General features: G+C 53.4%; 9 protein-coding genes across 9 annotated transcripts; 4 read left to right on the top strand and 5 right to left on the bottom strand.

The window, feature by feature from the left end:
* Positions 1-994: 994 nt before the first annotated feature.
* PG994_013005 (uncharacterized protein) lies at positions 995-3,007 on the top strand (the record flags this gene model as incomplete). The annotated part of the gene is made up of 8 exons (XM_066864414.1): positions 995-1,132; positions 1,214-1,357; positions 1,441-1,827; positions 1,897-2,125; positions 2,166-2,265; positions 2,324-2,458; positions 2,511-2,632; positions 2,742-3,007. 8 exons carry the CDS (start codon positions 995-997, stop codon positions 3,005-3,007), a joined length of 1,521 nt encoding a protein of 506 aa, XP_066709375.1.
* A 1,619-nt stretch (positions 3,008-4,626) lies between these two features.
* On the top strand, positions 4,627-6,436 carry PG994_013004 (cytochrome P450; the record flags this gene model as incomplete). The annotated part of the gene is given in 3 exon segments (XM_066864413.1): positions 4,627-5,121; positions 5,178-5,450; positions 5,462-6,436. 3 exon segments carry the CDS (start codon positions 4,627-4,629, stop codon positions 6,434-6,436), a joined length of 1,743 nt encoding a protein of 580 aa, XP_066709374.1.
* Positions 6,437-7,583: 1,147 nt separating this feature from the next.
* PG994_013003 (uncharacterized protein) lies at positions 7,584-8,875 on the top strand (the record flags this gene model as incomplete). The annotated part of the gene is made up of 2 exons (XM_066864412.1): positions 7,584-8,803; positions 8,866-8,875. The coding sequence occupies 2 exons, from the start codon at positions 7,584-7,586 to the stop codon at positions 8,873-8,875; spliced, it is 1,230 nt and encodes a 409-aa protein (XP_066709373.1).
* Positions 8,876-11,010: 2,135 nt separating this feature from the next.
* On the bottom strand, positions 11,011-12,124 carry PG994_013002 (uncharacterized protein; the record flags this gene model as incomplete). The annotated part of the gene is made up of 2 exons (XM_066864411.1): positions 11,011-11,302; positions 11,739-12,124. The coding sequence occupies 2 exons, from the start codon at positions 12,122-12,124 to the stop codon at positions 11,011-11,013; spliced, it is 678 nt and encodes a 225-aa protein (XP_066709372.1).
* A 67-nt stretch (positions 12,125-12,191) lies between these two features.
* PG994_013001 (SNF2 family N-terminal domain-containing protein) lies at positions 12,192-13,529 on the bottom strand (the record flags this gene model as incomplete). The annotated part of the gene is made up of 1 exon (XM_066864410.1): positions 12,192-13,529. One exon carries the CDS (start codon positions 13,527-13,529, stop codon positions 12,192-12,194), a length of 1,338 nt encoding a protein of 445 aa, XP_066709371.1.
* Positions 13,530-15,048: 1,519 nt separating this feature from the next.
* On the bottom strand, positions 15,049-15,483 carry PG994_013000 (uncharacterized protein; the record flags this gene model as incomplete). Its single annotated transcript, XM_066864409.1, has 2 exons — positions 15,049-15,403; positions 15,461-15,483. The coding sequence occupies 2 exons, from the start codon at positions 15,481-15,483 to the stop codon at positions 15,049-15,051; spliced, it is 378 nt and encodes a 125-aa protein (XP_066709370.1).
* Positions 15,484-16,591: 1,108 nt separating this feature from the next.
* On the top strand, positions 16,592-17,119 carry PG994_012999 (cupin 2 domain-containing protein; the record flags this gene model as incomplete). Its single annotated transcript, XM_066864408.1, has 1 exon — positions 16,592-17,119. The coding sequence occupies one exon, from the start codon at positions 16,592-16,594 to the stop codon at positions 17,117-17,119; it is 528 nt and encodes a 175-aa protein (XP_066709369.1).
* Positions 17,120-17,260: 141 nt separating this feature from the next.
* Positions 17,261-17,717, bottom strand: PG994_012998 (uncharacterized protein; the record flags this gene model as incomplete). Its single annotated transcript, XM_066864407.1, has 2 exons — positions 17,261-17,539; positions 17,604-17,717. The coding sequence occupies 2 exons, from the start codon at positions 17,715-17,717 to the stop codon at positions 17,261-17,263; spliced, it is 393 nt and encodes a 130-aa protein (XP_066709368.1).
* Positions 17,718-18,254: 537 nt separating this feature from the next.
* Positions 18,255-19,948, bottom strand: PG994_012997 (Zn2/Cys6 DNA-binding protein; the record flags this gene model as incomplete). The annotated part of the gene is given in 5 exon segments (XM_066864406.1): positions 18,255-18,827; positions 18,937-19,020; positions 19,069-19,203; positions 19,275-19,791; positions 19,809-19,948. The coding sequence occupies 5 exon segments, from the start codon at positions 19,946-19,948 to the stop codon at positions 18,255-18,257; spliced, it is 1,449 nt and encodes a 482-aa protein (XP_066709367.1).
* Between the last annotated feature and the right edge of the window lie 63 nt (positions 19,949-20,011).

The following is a 20,011-nucleotide window of genomic DNA, read 5'->3' as shown; positions in this document are numbered from 1 at the left end:
GCATATAGCGAGGCCTCGAGGGGCGAGATAAGCGTTCATTTCAATGTCATTTAATATACGATATCAATTATCTGCATCTCTATAGTACACACCACACCATACCATACATACCATATGGGCACGCACGTCAAGACTTACGCCTCATTATCACCATCAATTCCCGAACATTGATCATGGCGGGCGGCTAGAGAAGGCTGATGATGATTCCGGCAAGCCCATCTTGCCATCCGAGTAGATGTGGGAAAGCCAAGGCTATAGGTACCTTCCCGAAATCGAGCGTAACATCCAAATTCAGCGTTGCGGTGGAGAATGACGACTGCTTCGAATGAAGAAGGTCGCAACTACCAGTGCCGGGACGAAGCGGGGGCGACTGACTTGGCAAAGCATGGTGGCATCTCGCACAATGCCAACTCAAATGCTTGATTCACCAGGCAGGTGTGATTTTAAGGTCATGGGGGGTTAAGGGGGAGGAAATTACAACCGACATCGTAGCAAACGGCGGCAACTTGGCCGGGATGGGGGTACCAGGCTTTGTACGCCTTCAACGCCAAGCACGCGAACTGCCACAATCTCCTCGCTTGCCGGCAGCAGTCGCAGCCAAAGGCCTTGGCACCTACCACTTGTAGAAATGACCCGCGATTGAACGCCGCATGGCCAAGGCGCTACGTAGATTGTACTGCATCTCGCCACTGCAACCTGATAACACTGAGGTCGTCGGTTCGCTTATACCGCTTCTGTGTCGACCATGCAACCCTGTGCCTGGTTTCTTCGTCAAGTCGGTCGTTGAAGACGCAAGGATGGACAAGGGCCACAGCGCGAAAGTCGGCAGGCTATGCGAGAAGGGCAGGAGTGAGTATATATAGACGGCGGCCTTCGCTGCGCCGCCAATGCCGCTTCTATCTCTGTGCGAGAGTGTGCGTGCGAATATCTTCGTGTGTTCTCCCAGTACAGCCATTCCTACCTACTTCCCCGGTCAGCTTGTTTCAACATAGCCATGAAGTCGCAAACTTTCTTGGCTGCCGTCGTGGCAGCATGGCAGTCCACCGCCATGGGCAAGGAGATCCCTAATCCGCCTCGAAGTGAGCGGTACGACAGTGGTGAAGTCCACGAGGGCATCATGGCTCTGAAGCATGTAGGTGATGTCCTCCCCCTCATCCTCCCTTCGGAGTCTTGAGTAAAGCATATGTAACTAACTTGACTACTCGCTCTCAAGGCGCATTGGGCTGCCCGAGAGCAAATGGGGGTCTTCGAAGTGACCCAGTACAAGAGCTACGCCTCCGAGGGGCCTGTGCCTTGCGTGGACGGCTATGCGGAGGTCGTTCCCGGCGACAAGAACAACACCTTCGCATGTAGCAATGTGAGCCTCACTGGCCCCAATCCCCCAAAGCCATGCCGTGAAGCAGCATATCCCTGACTCTCCTCTCCTTTTCCTTTCCCTAGGTCAACTTCTACGACTTCAAGAGCCACGCCGACCTCGGCTCGGCCATGGGCCAGGGATCCTCCTCGTGGGGCTGGACCAGCCCCGAGGGCCGCGAGTACGTCGCAGTAGCCCAGGCCGACGGCGCCGCCTTTGCCGAGATCACCAAGGCCGGCAAGCTCGTCTACCTCGGCCGCCTGCCACAGTACACGACGGCGAAGCCGTCTCTGTGGCGCGAGCTTCGCGGTTACAAGAATTACATCGTCATTGGGAGCGAGGCAGTCGATCACGGCGTTCAGATTTTCGACATGTCCAAGCTGGTCGACGTCGACCCCGCCAGTCCCGTCACTTTTACCAACGAGAAGGATTTGACGGGTTACTGGAATGGGCTTCCTGTCGGTCGAACTCACGTACGTGTACCCCGTCCCCCTATTCCAACAAGAAATAGGAGTTGTTCTAACCTACCCTCTATTATACAGAACATTGTCATCAACGAGGAGAAGGAGTACGCTGTAGCTGTTGGCGCGCAGCCTCGTACCTCTGCCTGTGGCTCAGGTCTCACCTTCATCGACCTCTCCGATCCCACGAACCCAGTTAGCCCCGGTTGTGCCCCTGGAGATGGTTCGTATTCCCCTTCTGTTACACTGTATCTCGGAGGAATTGCTATGCGGCTATCTGCCGCGTTGTCCAAGTTCCATCTTGAGATATGTACTATTCCATTTACATGGATAACACTAACCCCCGCCAGGTTACGTTCATGACGCCCAATGCATCGTCTATCGCGGCCCTGACGAGAAATACAATGGGAGGGACATTTGTTACGGATACAACGAAGATACTTTGACGATGTAAGTATCCACCCACGGAAGTTGCGCGCTTTCCGACTCGCTAATCAGTACTTTCAAGATACGATGTTACCATCAAGAACACAACCAACATCATCAGTCGCACTGGATATGAGGGTTACGCCTTCACACATCAGGGATGGGTTCTCGACAAGGCATGGCAGGAATTCCTTGTTTTAGATGATGAATACGACGAGTGAGTCTACCTCCTCTCGATTCAGCAGAAACAAAAGACTAACACAGAACAGATACGATAAGACAGACGGCGGGATCGGAAAGCCCATCACCTACTTCTGGGACATCAAGTCGCTGGAGGCGCCCAAGCTGACGGGCTTCTACCGCCACAGCCGCAAGGGCATCGACCACAACCGTAAGTCTGATACATTTTCGATGCCAGTCCCGTGATCCACGTTCTGGGAGACCAAGAAGGAAAGAAAACCGCATGCGAAGGTCCAATTGCTAACCATGTTTGCCTAAAGAATTTGTCGTTGATGGCTTCGCATACCAGAGCAACTACGGCCAAGGACTGAGCATACTGGACCTGACATCGATTCCCACGGACCCCACTGGCGGCAGCGTCACCGAGGCTGGATTCTTCGACATCTACCCCGAGGACGATGAAATGGACGGTGGAGGCCAGATAGATTTCGTTGGGACTTGGAGCCACTACCCATTCTTCAAGAGCGGGTACATTCTCATTAACACCATGGAGCGAGGCGCATTTGTGGTAAAGAGAACCACCTGAGGAGTCTCTGTCTTCGTCTGAGAAGGGAAGGAAACCTGCTCGGAACGTAGTAGGTTAGACTACATGACGATAGAATGATGGCGGAACGCAACTGCCCTGCCGTGTCTTCAAACTTGTCCAAGTCTATCATTTGCTATGCTGTCACTATCTTCTACATGAAAACGATAAAGGATCGACTTACGCCTGCTTTGCAGCTCCCCTGGCATCACGGAAAGAGCCGCCAAGTAGTAGCACTGCAGTAAGAGGTGAGAAGATAGCTGTCAGTCGCGGTCAAATATCGTCAGCACCGCCTCGTTGCTCGATCTCACGTGGGATCTTATGTCCCCTGCATTAGAAGCGCCCTCGTTTGGGTCTAATACCGCGTGCTAGATACCTGAATACCCGAGTTGTAGGCACACGGGAGGCGCAGTACGGAACCAACCGATTCCGCCCTGTTGTACATCAGTTGAATGCCACTATGAGATGCAGGCCATGTCGGCTAGTCAAGGAGGACCAGCCACATCGTGGCAACTACCTAAGCTGGGTATAGTTGGCGTGTCGCGGCACTTTATCCGTTGCGTGACCCCAAGAAGTCGAGCGAGTGGCATGTTTGGGACATAAACGGGGTGGAAAATATCACGATTACCCCTTATACCCCTTGAGGCTTGGCCTATCAGCATTTGCAGGGCTGAGATGATGACAATTGTTGGATGGGAAATTGCTCCACGGCCTCGGGCTCGGGCTTGAGAGGGTGATCTCAATTCCCTCGTCATCCTTTTGGCAATACAGCAGCTCGTCGCAATTGCTTCACTGAATGATGTAATGCACTTTTGTGAAGAACTTTGACAATCACGGTGACCCTTCCTGTCTCGCAGCGGCTACAATTTGAAATTGGATCATGTGCGTTGGTTGGACGTTGTTGTAGCGGAGCGATTAGCGTCCCGGGGATTTGGCAGAGTCCGGGCGGTGACTAATATCCCGGCTAGTATTGATTACTACTAACCGAGACTGGTATCCTTCGCGGCTTGGTCATAAGAGAGATCATTAAGATCATCGGGGAAAACGTCTTATTCGCTCTGAACCTGAGCAGCGGCCCCCCCGTGGCAGTGAGCCGGGGCCCGGCAAGACCCTGGGCCAGATTTAACAGGACCCCCACTAGGTACATAGGTTAACCTACACCTGCCAACAACAAAATTTTATCGCTGCATGCTTGCCACGTGGGCAGATTGGTCGCAATTACATTCCATGCCCAGAAACCAACCGGCCAATGGGCTCGTCGTCTGGGCCGTTTCACCCTGCAACTTGTTATTACCAAATCGACATACATTAAAAAGAAGAAAAGACGAATATGGAATTACACACGACGAGCCGCCACGATAGGGCAATGTGACGATACGATGCCAGGTGGTGGGCCGGTAGCAAGATGGAGAATTGGTGTTTAACTTCGGGGCTCCATTCCCAATGCTGCTAACACGATGGATAGCAGGGTCTCGCCTCTCTTCTCTCCGGGCCTCCGCCTCTCCCCATATTTGTTGATCGAGATACCGAGGGACCGTTGGGTTCAAATGGGACCGCTCTCCCGCTTTTAGCGTTTCCCCTACACACTCTTTCTCAGCCAGTCTCTTGAGTCAGTCGTCGTCATGTCTTCCGCCTCGCTGGATCTGGTCTATCCGTTTGCTCGCCTGCCCTTCGCGGCGAGTGCCGTCATCGTCGGCGTGCTGTCGGTCCTGTATCTTGCCTACCAGTGGGCGCTGCCGAAGCCTCTGCCTGGCATCCCCTACAACCAGAACGCCGTGAAGACGATCCTCGGCGACACTGCCGAGATCCAGCAGATCAAGAAGGAGGGTGGCCGACCGCGGGCCTGGTTTAATCTGCAGCCGGTCAAGCACAACAGCCCTCTCGTCCAAGCCTTCCTGGCGCCTCTCTCCAAGCCTGTCTTGATCCTGTCCGACTTTAGGGAGACCCAGGATATCCTGCTCCGAAGAGGCAAGGAGTTCGACCGTGGCCCCCGTCATGTCGACAACTTCTCGGGCATCGTTCCGTGGCATCATATCGCCATGGCCACACAAGATCCCCAGTTCAAGGCGAACAGAGAGCTCGTCAAGGATCTGATGACCCCTCATTTCTTGAACACCGTATGCTGCCCCTCCAACTCCTTGATGGAACTGCCCTCGCTAACTATGCATGCCAGGTTTCTGGGCCCGAGATCTACAATAACGCCATGAACTTCATCGAACTCTGGAAGTTGAAGGCTGAGGTGGCTGGCGGTCGGCTTTTCAAGGCTGAGGATGACCTCCACACCATGACATTCGATATTATCAAGGTTGTCGCCCTCGGTGAGGGTGATAACCAAAGCATGACTGCCCTGTATACCGACCTGGTACGATCCACTGCTGCCAATGCCCAAGATGCATCCTCCGCTGGACAAGATGAACCTTTCGTCTTCCCTGAGAACAAGCCCAACGTGGACCTTAGGCACATGGAATCCAACAAGAAGCCGTCGGAGCAGCTGCCAGCCAGCCCTTCCCGGACCTATTCCATAAGATCAACAACCGGAAGCCAGCCATGAAGGAAGCTTACGCCGCCAAGTTCTCCATGCTGGACCGACAGGTCTCCCTGGGCGTGCAGCGTATGGAGGCCGGGGCCGAAGTTAAGTCAGCATTGGATTACATGATGCAGCGTGAGCTTGCTTCTGCCAAGAAGGCCGGTCGCGCGCCCGTGTTCAACTCCCCCTCCATGTACGACGAGCTGTATGGTTACATTGGTGCTGGCCACGAAACTAGCTCCACCTCTCTGCAATGGGGCCTCAAGCATCTGGCCGCCGATCAGCGCGTCCAGACTACCTTGCGGGAATCCCTCCGTGCCGCTTACCCTGGCGCTGTCAGCGAAGGCCGTCAGCCCACCTTTGCCGAGATTATCAAGACGCAAGTTCCCTACCTGGACGCGGTCGTTGAGGAGATCCTCCGCGTCACTGGTCCCGTTCGAACCCTGTTCCGCACCGCTACCGTCGACACCACCATCCTTGGCCACCACGTCCCCAAGGGCACCCAGATCTTCCTACCCATCACGGGGCCCAGCTTCACGGCGCCAGCCTTTGCGATTGAGGAGTCCCTCCGCAGCCCCTCTTCCCAGTCTCACAAGAACATGCGCGGTACCTGGGACGAGTCCGACGCCGCCAACTTCGTCCCCGAACGGTGGCTCAAAGCCGAGGGCGAAAGCAGCACGCAGGTCTTTGACTCGCAGGCCGGACCTATGCTCGCCTTCAGTGTGGGCATCCGTGGCTGTTTCGGCAGGAGGCTCGCGTATTTGCAGCTCCGAATTTTGATGACGCTGATCGTGTGGAACTTCGAGTTCGGCCCCCTGCCCGAAGAGCTGAACTCCTTCGATGCCATCGACACGCTGACGACCAAACCGGTCAAGTGCTTCGTGAGACTTGCTGAGGCTCGGTAAGTGATTTGTTGAAAGGAGTGCACATTTGCGACTGTCTTCGACATAATACCCCTATTCATCATGCCATAGAAATACATTATGTTCATATAGACAGTGGACGTGGACATAGACAACACCAGCATACATTACTATTCAACCATTGATATCCGTACATCACCTAGACAAAGTAGAGCATTTCCCTCTGATATGCCATTCCGGACACCTGGGGCTCCCGGTTTTGGACTAAATAAATACCCACTCGGGCCAGATGCTTAATAGCTGCCAAACATCCCGGAGATGGGACAAATGCCACCCCCGTTGTTGAGCTTGCCTGCTTACCTATGCTCCCAGTAGAGTACGCAATTCTTAGAAAAGGGTTGTTACGTGATGTAGCAACATCTCGCCGCGTTGGTCCCGCATAGCTGACGGGCCAATTTCATATGAGACGATAATAACCGGAGACGGATAAGCAAAGTTGAACCCTGCCATTAGCCAGTTATTATCCCATTGACAGCTATTATGCCAACAGCTATCCCGAATATTGCCTTGCCCCAAACCCGAATAGGTGCCTACCTGGAGGCGTCTATCTTGTCCAGCTAGGAGATTCCTCTTTTGTTAACACCCTCTCAGATCGATCTCGCGCGCATTTGATATAACCCCCTGACCGTCCCCTTCTCGGCCTTGGACCAATCGCGGGTTGCTCCAGTCCCTTGCTCACGCCCTTTGCTTTGTCCAATCGCTCCGAAGCTACACCTATCATGCCGAAACGGAAAATAAGGTAAAATATGTCCCCGATGTTCATTTTTATTTACACGACGGAGACCTCTCCACCATCGGTAGCTATTAACACTAACCGTGTTCCAGCTCTATCACCCCCCGCTCCAGATCTTGCGAGATCCAGCTCGGACGTCGATGAGTCGGTCTCACGCAGGACCCCGGCTGGCAACGCGAAGGCTAGCCTGCCCGATGCTCAGCGCCAGGCAAGTAGTGACCCCGGCTTTGGTTACCTGCAGGCATCACCTCCTAACTGATCTTATGCTAGGTCTCTGCCCTGCCTACACCACGTCTCACGCAGGATATCATCCAGATTGACTCCAGCAGCGCGTCTGACGACGACGAAAGCCATGCCCGAGCAAACTCGCAGAGCAGCTGCCCACATAATGACCACATGCTTGAGCTTACCCGGTATTGTCCGGGCTCTGCTGCGCGAGGGTCACTCCTGAATAAAACGGCGGAACAATGTCTAAAAAGCATCGACGCCGCCTACCCGGTGGCAGATGGGGACCCAGACGTGGCATCGTTCCAGGCCCTCGCGAGTAAATTGGTGTCCCGCATCTTCGCTCATGTTCACCGTCACAGCGACGAAGCGTTTGACGTTTTGTTGCGGCAAAGTCAGTCAGATCGGATCCTGGGCATCCCTTTTCTCCGATATATACGTCGCCGAGACCCCAATGCCAGGGCGTACTGCGAGCGAATTTTCAAATCCATGCCCAGGAAGACCCAGCAAGTACTGGGGAGGGCAAATCTGCGGCCGATCGACTTGCTCGATCTACCCACCATACCAATCAACTCGTCGGTTTGGCTTAACTACATCAATACCATTGCTTCTATGCCGGGCGGGGCCTGCACCGACGTCCCACTACCCAGCATGGCCAAGAAGAATCCCAAGTCGGACTCCCCCGTGTTCCAGACCTACAGGGATGGCTACACGGCTTTGAATGCACAAAGCTTCGCCATATACAACAGCTCCTCGTATAACAAGCTTGGGGATGCTCAGCGGATCTTGGACCTCGTAAAGAAGTCGAACATAGACCCAGGCGTTTACGTGAATGAGGATAACCACACAGCCATGTTATCCCCGCCTGACAACGTCCTCAACTTTAGGACTATTAACGTGGTGCCCAACTCTTCCAAATCCTCGCCGGTAACCGAAGGGGCCAAGGACGATGACGTCGAATTCCTTGAGTTCGTGGATGGGCTCGTCACCCTCTTCCTTGCTGTTGGTATGAAGGTGTCATCAATATCGCATTCTTCACAGCATCGGGAATTGACAGAACGGGGCCTTAACTTCCAATTAAACCTACGCCGTGGTCTCCCATTGCCAGACTTCAGCAACGAGAGTCCTAGCAAGACCTGGTCGATGGCCTGCGGTCACTTGTTTGATCTACCGGAGAGCACCCAGACAACGCTTCCCGCTAGCACAATAACACCAACATGCGACAGCTGCGCGTCGCTGTCTGAATTGTCACCCCACCCAGAGCACCCGCTTCGCCGTCTGTGCAGGGCGTGCCTGGTGCTCCTTGAGTACCTGAACAAAATTTCCGCAGAGGACAGGACTCATGCCCTTGAAAGTCAGCGCCCGACTCGTGTGCCCTTAGAGCAGAGGAGGTGCGTAATGTGTCTCCACCAAAATATAGATGGAGGACTTTACAGGAAATGGGTGTTCTTAGACGAGACTAGGAACGAGAATCATGTCGCTTGCCACTCTTGTTATAAACCGCTGCTCAACGGGCAGGCTCATGCTCCGTGGGTATATTTCTCTTATCACAATGTCGACACGCCACCCTGCCATTCATGCGGCTGCACCGGCTACAAAGAATGGCACCGAGATAACATGAAAGATCCTCTACTTTGTTTGGAATGCTACTGTTTCCAGCAGTCAATCCTTTGCCTTAACGGCCGACAACCGACAGCCAAGGAATGGGACGGCTTTCGCAACGCGAAGGGCTTGCGCACGCCTGAACCCAAGGAGATGGTAATAGTCTTCAAGCGGCTCTCGCATGCACAGGTTACCAGCCCATGCCCCCTCTGCCATGTTTGGAGCCCTGCGCGCGCAACCCTTTGCGAGGTTTGTACAGCGGCGATGTGCTACCCTGTCACAAGTGCAGCCAAACGCACTACAAGAAAACTAAGCGTTTCTCGGATGCCGAGTGGCAGGCTATCCTGGGGCGACGATTCGATAATCATATCTATAGGTATGAGGAATTGGCGAGACGTAGCCGTCCCCGATACTTGATCGAAGAGGAAGAAGGCCCGCAGGGTGGCCCTCGGAGGGAAACTCCCTTCTACGAGAGACGATGTTTCAAGTGTGGCGTGCCAGAGGATGTGCACACCGCGTGGGTCGATACTGATGGGCACGAGGAACACGTCTTGTGTCAAGTCTGTGCTTCTTGGGCCAAGGCCTTTATGGAGCAGCACGGTCGAGTTGCCGATAAACGGGAATGGGAAGAGACATTTGCTACTCCCCCTCTGGGTCTGAGAGAGTTGTGCCTGCGGCCAATCTCGCCCAACCCGCGAGTCACGCCAGCTCCGCGAGCAAGCAGGCGGTGGTCTAGGAGCCACAACTTGTGTATTGCGGTCTTTGGTTTTGGTCGCGGGGAGGGTTATTACTTTTGTTTGTTCGTTTGCTTAAAACATTTTATGCCTCTTGCACGCTACTTCGTGGCGTGAAATTATATTATCGGGGAGGTAAAGACATGTCCGCTACTACAGACTCTGTACTTGTTAGTTCTGAACATATGATCCCGCTGCAATCCTCCGTGTGTGCTCCCTACTGCGTATCGTGATTCGGCAGCACCAAGCCGACCTCAGAGCTAGCTCGGTGCCCCAAGTTCATCGCTAAGGCTGGGGTAGCTGGCCTCTGCTTCATCTGCCTCCATAACCTCTTGGTGGGACAAGGATGAGCTGCAACGGCAGGGAAAGTGCTTGTATGTAGCTAACCCGGACACTGTGGAAGGTATTGTAAACACAACACACATAGCCTCATGGCTAAGATCAACGCATACAAAGTTTCGGAACTGGAAGGAATGCTACCCTCGCCGGGACGAGGGAGATTGCCGGCTTAAACATGGAAAGAATATTGCTAATCTGTTGGGTGGAACTGTATTGTATTAGCATGGTTACTGGATCGGAAGTGCAGGGGGTCAGTAGTTAGTATAGTTTGAGCTCAGCCCGTCCAGATGCCCCCTTAGAGGCTAGGAGTCGTTCACCCCGTGGCGGCTCCCCCGACGTTAATCAATACAACTACAATACCTACTGCTGCTGCTGCTGCTACTACTACTGCGTGTCGTGGGTGTTATGGCTCGGTCCTCGACATAGGATTTTGCTAGTGCTTTGATGCTAGCCGCTATAGACTCAGGAATACTACTTGAGCACTGAGGTATGAAGCGTTCTTGCTATTATCTGCTCTAGTTATACGTATAATACGAGGCATCTCGTACGAGTTCCACGTCCCCTAATCCGGAAGTGATCGCTGCGCCCTCACTGCTCATCCATATTTAAGCGACTCGACTTGTGCAGCGCTCTAAATTGGTTTGTTTGCCAAGAGTAGCGTTTGCGTAGTTGTATGTGCCGCGTGCCTGGGTCGGCGGACGAGTCCCGACATTCGCGACGGCAGTATGGACACACGTCGTGGACCTTGCTATCCAGGCCTTCAACATTGCTCTAATTAATCAACCCTCTCATGCTGCAAAGCTCACAGGCCTGATTCCCCTTCCGCAATACCCGGCGGATAACCAACGTCTCTTGGCGAGGTGTGGCTTTTCCATCCTTTTCTTTCTGGAAATTCCGCCATTCTCGATCAGTAGGTGCACGCCCTAGGACGTGGCGCTGCGGAAAGGCAGTTTGGGGTGATCGTTGTGTGGATATCGCATTGACTGCTCAAAACAGTAGCACTCGTAGCACAGCAGTCGATCGTTGGGCTCGCCAGAGCTGCTTTGATGCCAGTTGCGGTAGCCGGTAGAGCCACAGGACATGCAAGGCGGTGTTGCAACATTGGGAAACTCGAACTTCACGTAACGGGGGTACACAATAGGACCCGTGAAGGAGTCATGACATCGACGGCATATCATCTTGTCTTCGTCGAGGAAGGCGTCGGTGTAGAACCATCTATCCGAATTGTCAGACGAACAGTCCAAGCATCGCCTGCTCTCTGGCGCGACCAATAGACGAGCTTCATGATTCAGGAGAACCAATCCTTTTCGGCGCCGCATTTCAGATGGATCGGGTGGTTCGCATTTCCTTTGCGAGTATCGGTAGCATGCGTAGCACAGAATCTTTGAGTCCTTCTTTGAGCGGTAGGCTCCGACGTTGACATGTAGGCGGCAGCATATACACCTGAGGCGCCATCTTGTTAGGCCATCGAGCCCTTGGTATATTGGCCCATGCCCTGTTAAGACCTTGGGTACTGAAATTGGGCAATGCCAAGCCCTGCCTCAGCTCGCGCTGGTACCCAATAATATGCTGAGGGTTGTGGTTAAGATTGGGCGAATCGAGGCATACCCCGAGATAAAGGACTAAGATGCCCTCGATTACACGTACGAACCTGACTTGCTCGAAGAACCCGTCAGGCACCACTGTCGAGTCTGGGTCTGGGAGGGATATATTGTCGACAATGTTTACCAAATGGAAATTCATAACTCGGCCGGGGCGTCGAGCAAATTGGTAGTGCAATGGGCCATCGTCGCCATGAAATTTGTATACCGACATGAGATGGTCGACGACGCGGATTGGGCCGCCGGCTGAATTGACACTGGAGCCGGCATAAAGCGAAGCCTCTTTTGCGTCTGATGGGCCATGCTCGCGCGTGTAGGTCTGCCGGGAAATGAAGGTTTTCTTAGTGAAGGGATGAGGCACTTGTCGTAAGGATGACGCCCCATCAGGCATAACAGCAAGGACATCGACGTAGTTGAACCAGTGACCGGTAATCATGGGTATAGGGGGCAGACCCAAGAGGTCGACGGGGTTCAGTTGTTCCCTCCCAAGGATCTCCTGCATTTTAAGCGGCATCGAGACGAACATAGCGTTGCTTGAAGGGCTGCTGCTTTGCACACGCCAGGCAGCTCAGCATGCCATCATTGTCGGTTGCTTGGGCGAGAATATGATCGGCCGCCGGCAGTTCAACAGGGTGCAGCTCGATACCAAGCCCGCACAGCGCGTCGCGAGCCAACACGACATCGTCGGCGCTGTTCCCTTCCTGACGTGTATAGTTCTTGAAACCAACGGCTAACATGTACCGCAGCACCGATAACTTCTGGATGAAGGGAAGGGTCGTCTCCACCTCGCGCACGAACTGGTACAGCTTCGACTCCAATCTTCTATAGTCGGGTACGTCCTCCGGAGCCAGCTCGACTTGGATATTGTGTAAGGTTTTGGGCTTGGTATTAATGCTTACGCCCTCCTTGGTGCGTCGCAAAGTGTGGCAGCTAATGATTTGAGGGACGCGTTTCTCGGCGTCCTTGATGTTCTGGCGGACGGGGTTATTAATTTGTTGGATGAACTTCTCGGCCGTGTCGAAGCGCGACGTGCGCAGGATTCCGAAGATGGCAGCGAGGTTGTCCGGTCCGTTATTCAACGGCGTCGCCGTCAACAGCCACCGGCGGTCGGCCTTGGGCGCCAACGCGTCGACCGCCTGATACAGTTTAGTTTTGTAGTTCTTGATCAGGTTGGCCTCATCCAGAATCAGGCGTCGCCAACGCATGTCGTGCAAGAGGGGGGGGGGTTTGGGATTGCCCTCCGCCCGCTGCGAGTCTTGCCATTCTTTGCTCAAGGTGTGGTACGTGGAGAGAACAATGTCGAAGTTTTGCAAGTCTCCGCGCTCCTGGGTGCGATTGGGGCCATAATAGATTGCGAAGCGCAGAATGGGTTCGCCCGTGGCGTGCACCTTGGCTATGTGTAGACCAATTTGGTTCTGCCACTCTTGCATGACGGAGGGGGGCGCGAGGATGAGGGTCCTCCTGCCCGGGCCCTTGTCGCTGGCGATCAACGAAAGTGCTGTCAAGGTCTTTCCCAGTCCTATTTCGTCGGCTAGCAGGCCACCTTTGGCCACAGAAGGCCTCGCCAGGCGCTGTCCGCCGGTAACGATGTTGTGATATCGGGTGGTGCCGCCATGTTGAAATCGAGCTCGCCACATGGTCTTGCCCTCTGGGCCAGTAACTCGGTTTGCCGGGTTCACAACCTCCAGGTCTATCGGAAGGTTGCTCGGTGTAGAGAATCGAAATGGTTCAGGGAACACTCGCGGTACGCCGTATTCCGATACGGGCTCCAGGTCACCAGGGCCCTGGGCACGAGAGGGGACGGTGCAGATGATAGGCCTCCCGTCAGCTCCAGCTAGCATGTCCAGAAACACTTGGGTGTGTTCCACGAGGCCAATCAGGTTGCTTCTTGGCGAACTGCTGCGGCGAACCTAGATCGCTTCAAACTCCTTGCCCTCTTTCATGAATCCCACGATGGCCGGTCACATGCCTCCATTGGCCGGTCGCGTACCAGGCTCGCCCGGCGCGTGGGCGCATGTGATCATAGACTTTTGGGGTTCGTCACTGTGGATGGTGGCACGTGGATCTGTAAATTTTTAGTCAGCGTGTGTTTTCTTTCTTTCGGATGGTAGATGCAAAACGAGGGCGGTAAATTGTTGGCTTACCCCTAATGATGGCACCCGGAGCTGCCGCAGCCTCTCTTCCCGATGACGAACCTGGCGAGCGAAAGTCAGTAGGCTTTATAAGAAAATAGGAATTTACTAGCGATACTCACCTGCCTCTCCCGGGGGCGCTCAGCTTGACGCGTTTGTCGCGGGCGAATATGGTGCTGGGGTGAGGATTGACGTCGCGGGTGATGTGTTTTGGACGAAAGGATGTGTCTGCGTGCGGGGATACGGTATAACAAGGTAAACCTCGCCGGCGATAATGAAAGTGTGTAGTTAGATGAGTAGAGACTCTGATAACATATAACGTGGTGGTGATGGTAGGTAGCCCTCGTAAGAGATGATATTAGACTGTTTATTTTTAGGAGAGGCAGATAATTGAGGCGGGACCGGGGCTCGGGTGGTGGATTCGTTAAAGCCTAGGCGCTGCCCTCCAAAGTGATGCTGCGTGTAGCGTGGGTGATCTACACGGCAAAGATTGGGATTGTTACTTGTGGTGGGCTTGATGCTCCCAACGGAGCGAGAAGAAACTTGTGATGCTGGGGCAGGATCTCTGATATGTTGCACGATGTTGAATTAGGGATATAGTTGCCTAATGGTGCCACCGCATTAAACGAGGTCAGGAAAACTTACTTGCGGTCTGGCAGATGAGGTCCAAGGCGGAAACCATCGCCAGCAGAGGTCAAGTTCAAGATGAGACAGAGAACATCTCCAATTCACGTTTGCAACATCCGCCGGATTTGATTATGGGAAGGATCCTGAAGGTAATTGTCCCCAGTATACTAGATGCAAACAATGTCTGCCTAATATTAAGCACCTAATATTCTACATCATCCTAACACTGGAGGCTGTAGATTAAACCTCTTTAATCTTACTTTGGAAGGAAAGTCTTGTCAACCTCATTTTGGAAACAAAATATAAGTCTTGTCTTGTATTGTTTCCGCATATCAACCATCGACTTCCAAACAAGATATCACACGAATATTGGCAGAGATAAGGCTGCGCCGTTACACATCATCCGCTCAACTATATCAGGCTAGGTATCGTCGGGGAAGCCACCGTGCAACGACATAGATCACCAAGGCCCGCTCCCTCTTCCACTCTCCACTCTATCATCTATCATCACGGGCTGCAAAGCTAACGTGAGACACACCAGGGCTACCAGCGCAACGCGCAAAGTTCAAAGATCACCAAGCTCTGCTCCCTCTTGCACTTTCTACAACTCCATGTGTCCTATACCAGGTGCTGGGCGAGGGTGACTAGAAGCGTAGCCGCCATGAGAAGGATGTGAGCCAGAGGCCTGCGTCAAGGGAGGGGTTGGGGCCAAGGATGAAGATGGCGCATAATTGGACTCGCTCTTGCCGTCTTCGGCGTGTTCGCTATCTTTGCGAACGATGGGGAAGTTCAGCTGCGTCTGCTTGACTGCTCTTCTCTGGAAGCATGGGTTAGCAGTGCAGGCGAGAAAAATATTATCCAATGAGGTTGCCTTGTTTTGTGGCTCGGCACCAGGTGAGGGGTCCTGCCTTGAACGAGCTCGGCTGCCGGTGGGGGGTACGGACCCATTGCGGGGGCTGTAACGTGAGTTGGCGAGTGTTCATGATGTTCATGGATCAATGAAGGCAACGTACCTTAACTTTCTCTTTCCCTTCATCGGCGGAAATGCAAATCAGCAAAGGGACTGAAGCGAAGTGAGAGGTGCTAGCGAAATGGGAAAAGCCGGAGACGGGGTGGAACGCAGGAAACAAAACGTATGTAGAGAGTAAGTCTGTGGGATATAGCATATAAAGGGATGGGACTGGAGAGCGAAATGGAGTTGTAAGAGGGGAGATATAGGACCAAGAGGTAAGACGGAAGAGTTGGAGCTCAAGTGCCATCAATGTTGCGAAACAGGAATGCCAGAGCGAGACGCTCTTGATTTTGCTGCAATCCTTGAATGATGGCTGGCCATTAGAGACGTGAGCGGCTACTGATCGGTGCCTTCCTAAAGGGGATTTCAAATATTGGCGGTTACTATAATAGGGGGTGGGATGTTAGATTGTTGCTTCCTATTTGCTACATGTATTGAGTCACCTCAAGCAAGTGGTCGTTAGAAAGAACGTCTTCGGCAACTGCCATCACCACTGGCGATTCCATCTGGCTTGACCTGGAGTATACCACTGCGCAGGTAGTTACTTCCATAATTTGCCAGTCAGCCACCCCGCCACTCGACTATCCCGTTGTTATCTATCCCATTGATAGCTATCCCAACGCCGCAAATCACGGTAGTGTAAGCGTATCGCTTATTAGTGGTTATCCCACCCCGTAATATCTTACCGTTTAGTCAACTTACAGTGTGGGGCGACTAACTATAGTAATTAATCAACCAATCATACGACATTTTGCGCGAGAAGGATCCAGGCCCCAGCATCGTCCAACTTTCCTAATGCAGTTAGCTGCGCGAGGATTCACATATAGAGGCGTAAGCGATAGGGAATGTAGGTTTGCCAGCGGCATCACATCACTGCGTATAAAGGGGTCGGATTGCAGGTCGAAAACATGATATTTTTCCATTACCATCATCTTAGAAACAGACATCCCAACTAATCTCCTCTTGAGTCTGCAAACTTCTTACCAACACATTCCACAAAGAACTGCAATAACGAAAAGAACAACCACAACAGTAGCACTTGACCAAGGCGTCGTCGCAGCTGTTCAGCCAATATCACCAAAAAGCCTCGTCAGTCCCGAATTCTAGATTACGATCACCTACAACAACAGCCATGACTCAACCCACCAACCCTCGCCTCGTCATTACGGGCCACGCCGCGGACGGCACGTCCATCTTCCGCACCGACGAAGCGGTCGAGACCTTCTATCCCTTCGGCCCGAGCGTGAGCTCCTTTGCCACCTTTGACACGCGGGACACTGTGCCCGTATCCAACAATGGCGACTTAACTACCGCTGCTGCGACACCCCCGAAGTTGCCGCGCTGCCCACCGGGCGGTACCTTGTTCTGTGTCACCAACCTGCCCCCGCGCTACACAGTTCCTATGCACCGCACGCAGAGCATGGACTACTGCGTCGTCATGTCCGGCGAGATCGTGCTGGCGCTCGACGGGGGCGAGGAGAAGGTCGTCAAGGCGGGCGAGTTCATCATCCAGGGCGGCGCGAATCACCAGTGGATCAACCGCACTGACGAGCCGTGCCGGATCTCCTTTGTTATGGTGGGCGCGGATAAGGTCAAGCTGGAGGATGGAACGGTGCTCGAGGAGACGTTGTTCAAGGGGCCAAAGTCAGGATCCTCTTGAAGCTAAATTTCAGATCTAGCTTATGAAGATGTACGCGGAGCAAAGGTGCTATTATGCCTATTAAAACAAACCACACGACATCTGTAAATATTAATTAGTGTTTGAGGCAAAAGATTCGTATTTCAAGTCTGCATTAGGTGATTATGTGCTTATGGGTTGAATAATAGCCGATGCCCAAGCTGGATGGCCCTTGCGCGTCCCATGTTGGCGATGAACAGCGACTCGTTTTGTACGCATGGTTCCCCCCATCTTATTGCCATCAATCGATCTAGGATGGATACGGATGAGCTCTTTCGCGGTCTCAGGCTCTTGGGGGGCCTGAGATGCAGTGGCAACCTCCTCGGCAGATACACGCGCCACCCGGGCAGTCACTGTTGGTACTGCATGTGCCCCTGGCAGCAACTTCGAGCTAGACGGCCGCTGTTAGTGACTTCCAAATGCCTTTCCTCTGGTTTCAGAGGCGGGCTGCCGTTACTAAACGTACCTCCGGGAAATTGCTGAAGTCAACTGGGCTGAGGTCATCTGGGAAGATCGTAGGTAGGGCCAATGCCGGCGTCACGGCCAGCACGGCAACGAGGAGCTGGGCGATGGTGTACATGACTGAAGTGTGGAGTCTTCCAGTTGCGAGAGATGCTTCTAGCTTGGGAAACACTATTGTGCCAAATGAGGAGCAAGTGTTGTTTAAATAGAGAAACAAGATGCGGCACAGCAAGGGTTTGCTCTGATTGAGAGAGGTCAGTGTAATTATTGATGGGGAGTTGGAGACGCGCCGACTTTACCTGATTGGGGCGAATGAATGCAAGAAAGAGGCGTTGGCTGCCGACGTGCATTCAATCACGGTCTATCTGATGATCATGATCGCCTTGAACTGTTGGCTTGATCTAATCATCGAACCTGCCAACAGGCGATTATTCCAGGTTGCTAAGAATTATCGCACAGCCAGCCAGATCCTCCTGAATCATTCCATTCGTTGCCCTTCCATGACGTGGATAGCTGCAATCCAATCCATCAACCACACTCGGTTGTGCAGGATCAGTATGTGTGGGGGCCATGGTTGACCCCTAGTACAGTACAGAGCTTTTTGATGAGGTGTAAGGTTTGTGCCGCTTCCTCCAAATCCGTCAGCCATCCAAAATCACGGCAACACGCTCAAGTCTCCCAATCTCGACGTCATTCCAGTGCAGTCTCGGATCCGTTCGTACACGGACTGGGCCTTGGCCTTCTGCCCCAAAGATGCCGCCGAACCAGGGGCTTTGATTATTTTGATCGGCCAGAGAAGAAGATAACAGCCAATCGACCTACACTTAGGGATTCCATTTCGAGCGTCAGGAACGTGACCCAAGTGGTCAATATCCCCGAGTGACTGAGGAACGGTCGCCAGGATCGATTCTACAAGGGCGTACGCAGTGTTTGTTGATCGGTCCATCATGTCATGCAAACTTAGGACCATAAGCTCTGGTATGCCGGGTTTCGCCAAAATTGCTTCTAGCACCTTCAACAGCTGTTGGTGGAATAAGATCCGGGCTGTCCGGTGATAATTGAGCTCGTAGGCCTTCCACACATCTCCATGGAGCTCAACATCGCGAGTTAATGGGGGAACTGGAAGGTCCAAAGACAAGTCGCTGATGGAAACCGAGTTAAAATGCCATTGGGGACCTTGATGCCAGCTGGAAGCTGTCTGATCGAGCTCATAAAGCTCTTGGAGTGACTCGACAGAATAAATCGAGTCGTTCTCCATCACCCCCCCCCCCCCCCAACAGGCTGCGTGCTCTCTCGCACGTCTGTTTTATCTCGTGCGCATCCTTCTCCATTCGGACGAACGGCACTCTATCATTCAACTGATCGAGCCAGATCGTCGACTCGCTGAGAGCGGGTTGATTGAAAGCCAATTGGTGCTTTTGCTAGGAATTGTGAGCATAGCCCCTAAGCCACAGCAAAGTAGGACCTACGATGCGGTGGTGCGCCAACCGAAAGAGGGACCAGCCGCGCGGATTATAGAACTGATCTGAACCTCGAAGTCTCAGGATTTGGGCCATGCGTTGGGTGTGGGTACCGACCTGGGAGATATCTTGAAGGAACAGCGCCTGGTGGCGTTAGAAGCCGAATGCAAAAGTCAGGTGGGGTCTTGCCTTGCCTCGAACAGGTCCAAGACGACGATTGTCATCAAGTCAAAGTCGTCAGGTGTTTTGCCTGATTCTGCCAGCGACGCGCCAAGCGCCGACAATGCCTCGCCGTAACAGTACAGAGCTTTCTGCGCGATATGGCTTCCCTCGGACTCCCTGGCTGCTTCGGCGTAGGCAGCCGCCCTAATAGCCCAGCGTAGGGCGTAGCGGCCTTCGACATTCACTTCCTTGAATAGAGATGGCAGATGCTCCAAAAACCCAGGCGACGAGGTCTCGTTGCAAGGGTACATGACATATTTGTCCATGAACTGCTCCACCGCCCGGTCTTCTTTCTGGACCTGGGCATGTTGGGGCACCTGCTTGAGCCACGGGTAATGCGAGGGCAGATGGAGGAAGGATGTGGCTTCATCTGGGGTAAAGTGGGAGGAATCCACCGAGTCTTTTGACGAGACTGGGCTCCTCCCATCAACCGATCGGCTCCTGTGACGAAAGCCTATTGCCGCGCGACTGGTAGAGTTTCCTGCAGCTGCAACTCGTGCGTGTGGATAACTTTCTCAGTTTCATACCGAAATGTCAGCGTTGCTTCGTCGCGGTAGCCCTCGCAAACTTCGTTTCGCTTAATGCAGCGCTGGCAAGAGGGGCGGCCTTGGTCACAGCGAACGCGCCGCTGGCGACACTTGAAGCAGCCTCGACTCAATCGGCCCATGATGCACGCGACAGCACGGTGCAGTCACGGTGTGGTTGGAAACCGAGTTCAGTTCAACGACCT

The sequence above is a fragment of the Apiospora phragmitis genome, assembly GCF_038363925.1.
Source record: "Apiospora phragmitis strain CBS 135458 chromosome Unknown utg000011l:1.0-3236445.0:1.0-3240683.0, whole genome shotgun sequence".
Classification (NCBI taxonomy): Eukaryota; Fungi; Ascomycota; class Sordariomycetes; order Amphisphaeriales; family Apiosporaceae; genus Apiospora; species Apiospora phragmitis.
This window is presented reverse-complemented; position numbering and strand designations above follow the sequence as displayed.